The sequence below is a fragment of the Arctopsyche grandis genome, chromosome 3, assembly GCF_051622035.1.
Source record: "Arctopsyche grandis isolate Sample6627 chromosome 3, ASM5162203v2, whole genome shotgun sequence".
Lineage (NCBI taxonomy): Eukaryota > Metazoa > Arthropoda > Insecta > Trichoptera > Hydropsychidae > Arctopsyche > Arctopsyche grandis.
In genome coordinates this window covers 23,791,549-23,804,391 of record NC_135357.1, presented here as the reverse complement: position 1 = coordinate 23,804,391, position 12,843 = coordinate 23,791,549, and the positions used below count along the sequence as shown (strand labels likewise).

At 31.4% G+C, this 12,843-nt stretch overlaps 1 protein-coding gene across 1 annotated transcript in view; it reads left to right on the top strand.

Moving 5' to 3' along the window:
• LOC143909473 (D-beta-hydroxybutyrate dehydrogenase, mitochondrial) overlaps positions 1 to 1,282 on the top strand; it is a 33,354-nt gene extending 32,072 nt beyond the window's left edge. Inside the window, exon 6 of the mRNA XM_077427469.1 lies at positions 452 to 1,282. Within this exon, the coding sequence (XP_077283595.1) occupies positions 452 to 607 (156 nt within the window). The 3' untranslated portion in view covers positions 608 to 1,282. The remainder of the gene's footprint in view (positions 1 to 451) is intronic.
• The last annotated feature ends 11,561 nt before the right edge of the window (positions 1,283 to 12,843 follow it).

Here is a 12,843-nt window from a genome sequence, read left to right as displayed (position 1 = left end):
GTGCGTTAATATTTTTAAATACTTGAATGAATGTAAGTTATATTGAAAAATAAAAATATTTCAAAGGTATAAAAAGGATATCTTAAAATTGATTTCACCAGCTACGTTACGCCAGCGGTACATTGATCATTAATACATAAATGAAATGACAAAAGGAAAAAAACGAAAGAAGTGCTCGAATGGTACCCGAGAGAATTCAAAAGGGTGCAATGAAGGCCATAGGGAAATGTGTGGATGAAATAAGAAAAATGTGCGGGATCAGATGGATGAGAGTAGCTCAAAATTAATGGAAAATCTTTCAACTAGCAGTGGATGGTAGATGGATGGCTGTAGATGATGATGTAGTATATTGAAAATTTCAATTGTTTTGTAATGAATTCAAAATAAAATTAAATCGTTAGTTATACTGTCACTCAATGATTAGTTCAATTTGATGGTGTTTTTTTTTCAGGGAGCTGACTTGACACCTGTGACGCGAGCTTTGTGCGACGCTGTCACAAGATCGTTCCCTCTGGCTCGTTACACCCCTGTCACACGTCAAGAGAAACTTCAGACTTTCGTCGCCGACCACTTCCCGAGATCCGTCTACGACATTTTCTTCGAATGATTGTCGTACGTTAATATGATACATTTACATTACGGGCGCCAACTCTCATCGACTCACCACATACTATGGATATCATATAACTACATAAGTTGAAATTTACATTCTCGAATACGTCGACACATCTGCATAATATAGATGTACTTACGTATGTATCAGACGAGCCCATTCAAATCAAGCCCTTTGTTTGAAAATTCGTATACAAGGGTACAATTCGGATATTCATTTTAATCCATATTGTATGTATGTAAGTATGCGGTTTGAAAATAAAATTTTTAATTCTATTGTAAATTATTTTTTACATTCGACCTCCGCATAAGTAATTGGTACTTGTGAATCATTGCGAAATTGTAATAAAAAAATTTCATCGCTTTTCGCCTAAGACTTCTATACAATTTAATGCATTTATTTTAGAGCATTACGAAACAATTTTCATTTCGGAAATTAAAGCATTTCTTTAATGTTTGTCTTTTTTTGTTTTATACTGCTTTCAATTCGAAAATTAAAACTTAAATCATGAGCAGATTTCGTGAATAATTAGAAACTGTTGTGTATTTAGAATAATTTTGTGTTGTATGTTTTTTTTATAAATTTTTATGTATACCTATATATAATATAAATTTGTACCATATTGTAGAAGTTCTATATAATAAAATCCAAATAAAATTTTGATCTTTATTTCATGATTTTCTTCATAAATTTATATTTATATATGTAAATACTAGTAGTTTTACCAGGCTTCGCTCGGTATTTGTAATATAAACCACTTAAACATGGCTAATCTAATAGTAAACATTAATTTGTTTTTTTATTAAATATATTTTAATCGAAAAAAAATATTATTCAATGACAGCCAATCAGAAACAAATAGTTTTTTATTTATAAGGGAATCGGAACTGAAAAAGGAATCTGAATACGGAACGGAAAAGGAAATCGAAATTGACAACGGAATCGATATCGTTATCAATATCGTCGTCATAGAAAATTAGATTTGTTTGATAACGTCACGGATTCTAAGAACCAAAAATTTCATACAAAGTCTCTTTTGAAATTATATATTAGATGTAATACTCTTGGTGCTCTTAGATCACTTTTACGTTAGAAGCATTTTCCGATGAAAAATTCGATATGACCTAAGTATTCTTGACACATATGTAGAAGTACACCTTTTGACACACATTAGTGTTACACGAAAGTGACTTTATAGTAAAGTGATTTTTAGAATAATACTAATAATAATAGTAATAATTCATAAAGGAAAATACCAGTGTATTGTTATACCCCCCCATAAATTACAGAAATAAGCCGAAATTTCAAGATTGCTCCGAAGAAACCTGCCCTAACTTATTATTACTCGAGGCAAGCTTCGAGAAAATCGATAAGATCCGTGGAAATTCTACAAGCTTTCAATTTCGTCACAATAAATTTACTTTAACGTGAACTCTGTCGAAAAATAATTAGTTCAGCACGCTGATTTCGAATGGAAATATAAAATGAAACAATGGCTGGATCATCTATGTACAGGATGGTCCGTAAAGAGCCAGTCACTCAGTAATTTATCACTCGGGAGAGTCCATGTGTACCTTTAAGCATTGTTACGAAACAATATAATCCTTTTTCGTGTTTGCTCGACAATTCGTCCTTGAATACCCTCCCATTAACGTCGCTTCTCTGAACTCAAAATTGGTACTCGCTACAGAAATATGTATATAAAAGTAGGTGTGAACATTTGTATGTACATATATAAATATATGATTAAAATTCGTAACGGTCTATACTGAAATAAAAAAATACACATTTCAACTACCACAAAACTTGATTAAATTGTAAAAAAATATGTATGTAGAGCAGAGAAGTTCGTACAGAAAGGTCTGTCATCACGTATCGTGACAATTTATGCGTCGACATGTACTACTACCCTGAATGCGACAAGCTATCCTACATGCCACTTATCAAACAAAATGAATTGAATTTACAATGAAATATAAAGGAGAATTTTGTATTATTAATCTAAAGAGATTTGTTATAATATGTATAATAAATATATACATCTCGTTTATTCGGAACATTTATTCAAACAGGAAAAAAAATATAGAATGGTTAGCATTTTCAATATGTAAACATGTATTCAATATACTTGAATTCCGTGAAATCGTTCCATTTTACTCTAACGAGTATATTTGTACATTCTTGCTATTAAGATAAATGTTCGTGTTTAAGATAAGCGTCTGAGCTTTATCTCGGAATTAGGTGTATTCAAATGCGAATCGGTGAAATTAATGGCTCACATTATGCCTGACAAACAGCAATGTACATATTACATATGTACATATGTTTTAGACACCAATCGTACCCAACCGAACATTGAATTTGACACAAATATCCGTTCGTTGAAGATAAAATATCGCACGGTACGTAATTTAGGCGAATAAAAGAATAAATGTGCCAATAATCCCAAAATCTCGACTATTATTCTCGCGTCACGTTCTCGACAACGATCGCCGGTTTTACGTAATAGGAAATGTAATCGCTAAGGTTTTTTTTTACTTTATTATATCCATTTATGTATATTCAAGGAATGAATTTCGCATTAGTTAGTACCTTCATCCAAAATGAATCGGGGATTAAGAATTACTCTCCATATTAATCTTCGGACCAGGACATGTCACACTAATTCCCGGATATGCAACGGGAATTAGGGATTCAAAAATACCGACATTTGTCACCACCAGTACTACCGGAAAATTTTATCACTACCTGTAATACCGATAACTATCACTATTGACGTGTTTAAACAATTAAATTTAATTAATAACCAATTATATATTACAATTATAGATTAATTTTAATTATTATTAATTGATTATTTTAATCGATTACATTAAATATTTTTTAATTATTTATTTTCCTAGTTAAAAAAAATGTGTCGAGTCCTTCTACAACGCGCGAAAATTATCAATCTAAAATAAATAAAAAAAACTAAGCAAATGTAAATACTTTGCGTACTTTGCTTTGAATAATATTTGTGTGGAAGGGATGGTTTTAGCTTTTAAATATTATATACACGTACAATTGTCAAGTGAAAATGACAGGTTTTCGAAAAAATTAACACTCAGTTATAAATCAATATATGTACATATGTATGTATTCGAAAATAGTTTCAGGTAAAAGTGCGATATTTTCGGCATACTTTTTCTTTGGATTTCAATTTATTATACACTTAGCGGCTATTTTCAGTTCAAAAATAGATATAATAAGAAGAGGTTAGTAAAAATAGAAGAAGAGGTCAAAAATGATGTTGAGTGTTGACTCATTTTTTAACTAATACAAACTAGCCAATACAACGTTTTCAAAAAATTAAAATTATTATATTTTGGTACTACCAGTAGTTTATTTTGTACGACCAATATCTGGTAGAACCGGTTTCGTTAATGCCGGATTTGGAATCCCTAGACAATATTGAGAAAAATAATTAAGTTTTTGATTTGATACACCCATTAGGTAATGAGTATCATTCATCGGCCCGGCAAATAAAAAGAAATCTAAAATAGTTCACATGACAGAGTCAGTTATCGCCCGGCAAATCAAACGTCAAATGGGTTGCCAGTAACAAATATAAAATTTGACAAAAATAAATACCGACCCTAACAACCCTAACAACTTAACCTAACCTAACCTAATCCTTAGATAAATAAGTGTTGGTTGCTAAGATATTACGATTACCCACTGAAAATGTATCTATAGTTATGATTTCACTGAAACGTCAAATTTTATTTTTGTTACTGGCAACCCGTTTGACTTTTGATTTTCCGGGCGAACGCCGATTCTGTCGTGCGAGCTAATTTAGAGATGTTAATTTGACATTAAATGTCGTTTTGACATTTGTCGTGTAATTTGTTTCACAGCCGTGCCAAATACTATCCCTTAGGTAATTTAAGCATTCCTGTTGAATACACCAGAATACTATACATGTATACTAAGCATACATGTGTATAAACATATATATATAATGCGTAATTGTACCATCCATGCTGCGGCAATTTTGTCCTGAAGCTGTGAGGCGTTTTAACGCTGATTTAATTTTAAATAATTTAATACGTATTGTCAAAGGACTTCTCTTAGCTTCTGTGATCATAAATAAAAAGTTATTGTTTACGCAGCCATTCGCAAGTATCAATCTGAGTAAACTCAATGAAAGCCTCTTGAAATAAAGATACATAATCCTGTTCATATGTACACAATAATACAAAAGGTCGTAAATTATTTAGGATTCGCAGTCTTCAGCCCGTCCTCAAATCCTGTCATTTTGACCTTCTATGCCATTGCTTCTAGCCAGCCCCGTCTCTTTTTCTCTCCCTCCCTAACACTCCATCCCCATCCCTAACTGTATCCCAATAGCCAGACGTTTCCCACACCATCCGATATACAATGGTATTACGCAACCCGATGCCAAACCCAAAATGTTCCAAGTAATTATTTAATGTTTGAATTTAATTACAATTAATTGTGCACGATTTCGTTAAATTTTTTATTACGAAAATATCACGTTTCTCTTGGAAAATGAAATTAAATAAAAATTAATTCAAACATATCATATTACTTCACGGAATACGGGTATCTAGAACGAAATACTCGCACGTGTTTGTTAGATGCCTTTGTACAAATGGTACATGAAATAAAATATCCATCCAACCTCGTATTCGAAATACAAACAATGAAAAATGTTTTTCGAAATGCCTATCCGTTTCAAATCACTCAAAATCTCGCAGATTGAAAAATGCTTATTGATTGAATATTTTCATACACCTTGACCTTTTAATACACCGTATGCGTCATTATTATTATACTAATTTTATGTCCGTTGAAATTTCAACGGGTGGTTTCGGAAACAAATTGATACATGATTAAAAATAAAGTTACAATACGTATAGTAATAATTAATCGGAAGCGGAACTAAAACAGAAATCGGTAATTGGAACTGAAACAAGGATAGGAAGTGTGCTGAATTTTAAATCGGTAAAATTGCGAGCTAAAATCTCTTACTATTATTTACTCGTATTTACACGAATCTGAATTGAATCAATAGGGACAATATATGAAATTGTCTTTATATTGGGATTTACCTGTAAGGCTTTCCTGGTATATATGTAAATAAATAAAAAAATAAAAATATGAGAATTAAATAAAATTAAACTTAGAAAAAACCTATTTCGACTATTATAAAAATTCTATTGATAACTGGCTTACCTCGATAAAATAAACGAATTTTTGTTATTAATCCACAAGAATAGTCGAAATAATACAAATTTTATAAGATATAGTGTGAAAAAGAAAAATTTATAGGCATTTAAACCATTAAAATCTGACAAAACGAGAGGGTGGTGGAAAGGTAAATATATAAGACTACTTACCATAAGACGTCAAGATGGTCAAAATTGTAGCATTTTCCAACGTGTCTATTGCGATTATTTTTCACGATCGTATTGACGGCATGGATTTGAATATCAATTGTTGATCAAACCACGCAAAATGGCAAAGTTTTAAAACGATCGAAAGAATGTAGGATATATCTAATATAATATATTTTCAGACCAATGAGCGAAGTGAAATATAGAAGAGCCTTGTAAAAACTTTGGTAAAAAAGAGTTTTTTAAAAACAAGGTTTATATTAGTTTTGTATGAAAAAATATTATTCAGGTCTAAAAATACTATTTCTGTTTGACTTAATTCACAAATTATTATCACTTATTTTAATTCGATATATCCAGAATCTCTAAAAAGCAGAATAAACCTATGGGAGACTACCAGTATTTTTAAATATTGTTATATGTACGTAAAATATTATATTTAATGTTTTGCGAAATATTTCTCAAAATAAAGAAAAGTGGACTTTGGCCACTTTTAAATATAACGGCTCATATACATATTTATGTAGGTATATTTTCAAGTAACAGCGTGATCGATTCGGTGTCATTTTGAATTTAATACAAGAATGCTTACGTCCTATAATATACTTTGATAATGTGAACCTAAATGGAGGCTCTTAAGCTTCGCCACCGCATAAAAGTGGTAAGTTTCAAGACCACCTGAGAAACTGAAACTTTAATAAGTCCACCGAGGACCGTTTTATGATAGCAGAGAGAATTCACTCTACATACTTCCAGTCTGCAACTTGCTGCATAGTGCATCATGAATAATATTCAAAACATCGTATCATATATAAAACTTCTTAGACCACGACGATGAATATCCACATATTAATAAGTCGAAGAATTAGTTGGTTCATTAAATACATCGCAATTGACTTCAATCGAATACAGCCAGGTATTTTCCAATATTTTACCCATCAGACAAATTAACTTTGTTACGCCAGTTTATGTGTTCATACGTAGAAACTAGCTATATATGTACATATGTATGTATGTATGTATAATAGACCTTGCTCACAAACAGTAATTTTCTCTGAAGGCATCATCATTACTGTGCCCGAAAGGAATGAGAGCCCTCCGCGTGGGTCATTATCAGTAAATAATGATATCTGAAAGGTAGAAGAACATCCGATTCGCACCATGAGAAAGAAAAATAACGACGCACTTTGTTTATCTGCCCGATCTTTTTTTGGATATGCCTTTTGCTTCAGAATTGTTGTTATATTATTAAAAGAAATTCCACGTACACATCCTATGTTGTATCATAATCTAAAACTGGTATCAAAATAATATATGAAACAAAGTATCAATATTTTATATACATATATTGTAAATATTTTATACTACATAGTTTTACGCCCGTTGAAAATTCAACGGGTGGTTTCAGAACGAAATTGATCTGATTTAAAATAAAGTTACAATACGAATAGTAATAATTAATCGGAATTGGAACTGAAACAGAAATCGGGTATCGGGAATCAGAACTGAAACAGGGATCGGAAATTGGAACTGAAACAGGAATCGGGATTCAGAACTGAAACAGGAATTGAAAATCGGAACTGAAAAAGAAATTGAGAGTCGGAAATGAAATAGAATAGAAAGAAATAGATACAAAATGCATAAAAAAGTTTAGCTGTTATGTTTAGTTTACAAAATTTAATACTTTCTGATTATAAACAAACGGTCATTGACCTCCTAACGTTGAATATTATTATTACACATAACAAGTTACATACATATATGATGAATATTTAGCACAAGTCTTCTGGGGAAGACGATGGCCACATTCATATATTCCGTAGTGCGTACGTGGCGTATGCGAAACAGCAGTACCCGACACGATCTATTCATATTATACAGTACTACATGTCATCGAAACGTAGATTATTTATTTTATTCAATCAATCAATCAATCTATGTACACTCATCATTACAGATCGCTCCAATGCGACGAGTGTACTATACAGTAATATAGCGCCTTATCGTCGCGCTCTGTATTGTACATATGTATATACGGACCGATTTGCCTTGCACTCGTCCAAAACAAGTATAAACAAGTATGCCTTAAACGGGCTGTGCTTAATAGTATTAATAAAATTAGTCTTTTTCCGTGCAGTGTTGTGCCGAGCAGTTGACCTGCAGTGTCAAATAATATAAGCGGACCTTTAATCGACACCTAACCATTAAAATATAAAAAATAGATATAATGAAAATCAGAACTGCCAAATTCACAGGTCGACATAATAATGAAAATTTCTTTCAATTATGTAAAACAATACCTCAATTTTTCAATTAATGTTTAACCTTGATTCCCTTTTTAAGGTTTTACGCTGTGCTGTTCATAAAGCTTAAATTAAAAATTCCGACACAATAAAGGCTCACAATGCAAACACCTCTACAAGTATATATCAAAAGGTTGTATAAATATGTACACGTATGTATGTGGGTGTAATTTTCCATTAAAAAAATAAAAATAAACACTTTTTTATATAATTCATCAAATTGATATTCAATACTCGCTTTGCAATAAAAAAATGGTGATTCGAATATTAACCATCAACCACAATTCAAGTTCTCATAATTTACTATACATATGTATAGTAGTGTAAAAAATAACTACTCGTTATATTATAATTGTGGGATTTAATTTTATTACCTAGAATAATGCATGTATGAATAATTAAGTTGGCATGCACGATTAGAATTAATAATGAAATTTTATGATGTAGTGTAACAGACCGTTGTGGCGCTCCGCCGAGTAATAAACAATGTTTTAAACCGCTCAACGAGTCTCATTTTTCTCTACCACCTACATACATCTCCGGATAACTACATAGATCCTATATACCTATATTTTAATTTTCTAATTTTAACTAAAGTAAATTCAAACAAATCGACCTTTAAGATCTCTGCCGCTTTCACTCCAACATTTACAGCGAAATGCTCGTGTATAGCTTCATATAATTAAAAAAATCGAAAACATCGAACAATTGAAAGTGATGTGATTTCTCTGCACGGTACTGTATATATGTATATATAGTACCGTGGTCAACCAGCAGCGTGGTCTAGTGGTGAATGTTGAATTATTTCGTACTTGATGTTACGAGTTCGATTCCCGCCAAGTCTCGCTGTTGGCCAGACCTTGGTTTATCAAGGTCGATCGTTTCTTATCAGAATTTGCCAATTTTTCTGATTTTCATTGAAACGATTCCGGTAAAATTGGCGTTTCTTCCCAATTTTCTGTTGCGAACCTTTAGTTATTGTTATATCTTAGGTTTCGCCCTATTGCTCACCATAAATGTCTCTGTGGTTGTTTATTGAATATAAAATTCGTATTGTTACATGAAAGTTATTCATCGTTATTTATCGTATTAATACGATGTTTGTAATATCTGATCATAGATGTCAGATATTGTTTAGATTTACATGTATCTATGTAATTATTATGTGGACCAGGAAGGCGCATTTGGGGTTTACCTGTTAAGCCTTCCTGGTATATTTGTATATATGTATGTAAAAATAAAAATAAATAAATAAATATATACATATATATATCGGGGGGCGTGGGGGGGCGTAGTCCCCAGGCCGCTGGAGGCGTTGGGGGCGCGGGGGGCGGAGCCCTCAGGGCACACACACACAAACACATTCATTCATCATTTCGAACGGGTTGAATTACTAAGTTTATAATGTGCAACTTTTATTACGCTTAATAATATTACGTGCGCGTGCGCCTATAAATTACCTTACATTATACATTATACTACATATAACTTTATTTTTATTCGTGTTTCTATTCCTTTTCGAAATCACCCGTTGAAATCATCGGGCACAACACTAGTCTTTAATAAAAAGTTAATATCAATGCTAATTTATTTCAGCCAGAAAAAGACAAATTCAGAAATACAGATTTTACGAATTCCATCATGGATAGTCTAAAAATATTTAAAATGTAATATAACAATAATATATACTTTTATTAAAATTTACTTTCAATACTACAGAGCTCGTGACTAAAAGTCTTTTAAATTGATATTTATTATATTTACTACAATAAATTGAAATTAAATACTGTATATAAATTGAAATTCAATATGCTCTACCTGCAACCGCACTCAATTATTATTATTTATAACTTTACTTTATTATTAATTATTAACTATTTATCCGCGGTTTTTAGGCCGGGGGTATGTGTCCAGGGGGTACATGTCCGGATACCTCAATATACACATATACATACCTATATTTACATACATACCACAAAAAACCTTTTTATACCAACCCTAAATTGTTCTTGTCACTTGTCGTCCAGACTGTATGCATAATGAACTACGTAGCAATATCAAAATCCTAGAGAGAAAAAATTAAAAATGGGCCACCTATGTATGTAGATATCCCCACTGCTAAAGCAAATAAATTTTTCCATCAAAAACAAAAAAAATCGTATAGGCCTAGTATATAATACATTTAAAAATATATTTAAGCACATGTATTATGTAGAAGCTGTTGGTGCGCTTGTGCAGTGTGCATCCCGCGCAGCTCGTAGTAGCCGTTGCTCTCTGTAGGCCTTTTGTATGCAGTCTGTCGTAGCGGTGCATGCTATGTGCAGTTACGTATGTTGCACGGCTGCACCCGGGTCTGGACCAGACTATTGATTCGCGAGGGATAGCACCGTGACCCCTGGCGAACCCCGACACTCGACCCCAACATTGCAGTGTCGTTGACACGACCTATGTACGTGGCTCTAACGACCCTCAAAATCAAAATTATCCAAACACTTCAGTTTTATGTTTGAAGCATTTTTTTATCATTTTATTACAGGATTTATAATGACTTTTTATAAACATATACATACGTACATATATTTACCATGATACCATTACAGGTTACAACACCTACGGCCAAAGTCGTACATATAAATACATATGTACATATGTACATATGTATATGGGTGACAAATAGAAGGTAGGTGGTCAATTTGATGAGAAAAATTTTCAACAATTAAATTAGACAAATAAGCAAACTCTGATAGTAATCGATCTACCTGGAGTCATATACATACATACATATGTATGTATGTATGTATGTTCAAGGTCTGGACAGCAACACCTATCGACTAGTTACTCCATACTGAAGTGGTACCCAGTAGATACATATTATTGGATCTGATTGAATTTGTTAGTTGCTTCTGTTACCCCACTTTATCTCTAGATGATCAATACAAAATATTGATCAACAACTTATAATGCGACTGTGGGGTTTACTCAATACACTACAGAAGCATTTCTGGTGTATAGTTAAAGTACATACATATATCTAGTGTTCCCTATTACATCGTATGGAGTCGAGACATGGATCCTGAAGATGTAGGCATTCGAAATGTGATGTATGTATGTATGTATGTATGTATGTGTGTATAATATTTAGACTTTTTGTTAATACCTATATACATATATACATATCAGATATGTATATAGTATATATATAGTATATATATATATATATATATATATATATATATATATATATATATATATATATACATAAATATACATATATATATATATATATATATATATATATATATATATATATATATATATATATATATATATATATATATATGTATATATATATATATATATATATATATATATATATATATAATATACATATATATCTTTTATTACTAATATTGAGATTGAGAATTATTTTGACCTTGAGATGTTGATTGGTGTGTTCTGTATTGATTGGTTATTATGCTTTTTAGCTGCTATATATATACATAGCAGATATGTATATATGTGTGTATTATATTTAGACTTTTTATTAATACCTATATACATATATACATAGCAGATATGTATGTATGTATATATACATACATATCTGCTATGTATATACACATGTACATATATAGGTATCAATAGAAAGTCTAAATATTATAAAGATTCTTTTAAGTACACACTTTATACACAAAGGTATACACAATGGCCTTCATAAGTATTAAAAATATTTTTCAACGAAATATTTTTCCACTTTATTGAAAATATATATTTTTTGATCAAGGACTAGTACATACATATGTATATATGTATATTGTACAGCTCTTCGTCCGTATTTTTAGACACTTCACTTTTCCAATATTGGTTCGAGATTAAGGGATTTCAGATTTTAACGAGCTTTCTTCTTTTGTGGATCAGAAAGAGAGATTTTACTTATTACGTGAAAATGCCTAAATATTTTCACGGGTCACGTACAGTGTTTAACTAACATATTCTGAATATCATTAAGATAATAATCAATCATCGTGAATATGCAGTGTGAAGCTCATTGATATTATTCATGTCTTATCGATCATACATATGTATATATGTACATATGTACATATTGTACGATTTACACCCATTCCGAAATGGACCCCAACAAAACTGGGTATAATTTCATCATATGTATTGGATATGCTACAGTCTTAGTGCTCATTATGGTTCCTTCATGAATATACTAGTTTGTTCATATACGAACTATTGGTTTTAGTTTAAGTACAAGCAAAAGCTATATTCAAATAGACTAATTAGGTGCACCATGAAACTTTAATCTGTCACAACGCCAAGTTTTTAAAGGGGAAATCCTATGGAATAATGTTGCTATAACTCCTGTTTCCGCTCATTTTTAAAATATTGTAACCCAGGGTAAGCATATGTATATACATATGTACATACATATGTATATACAGAGGATGGGACAAACTGAGTAGGATGCGACATATTGAGAATAATTAAACTTATACCTAATAGTTTGTGCAAGAACAAA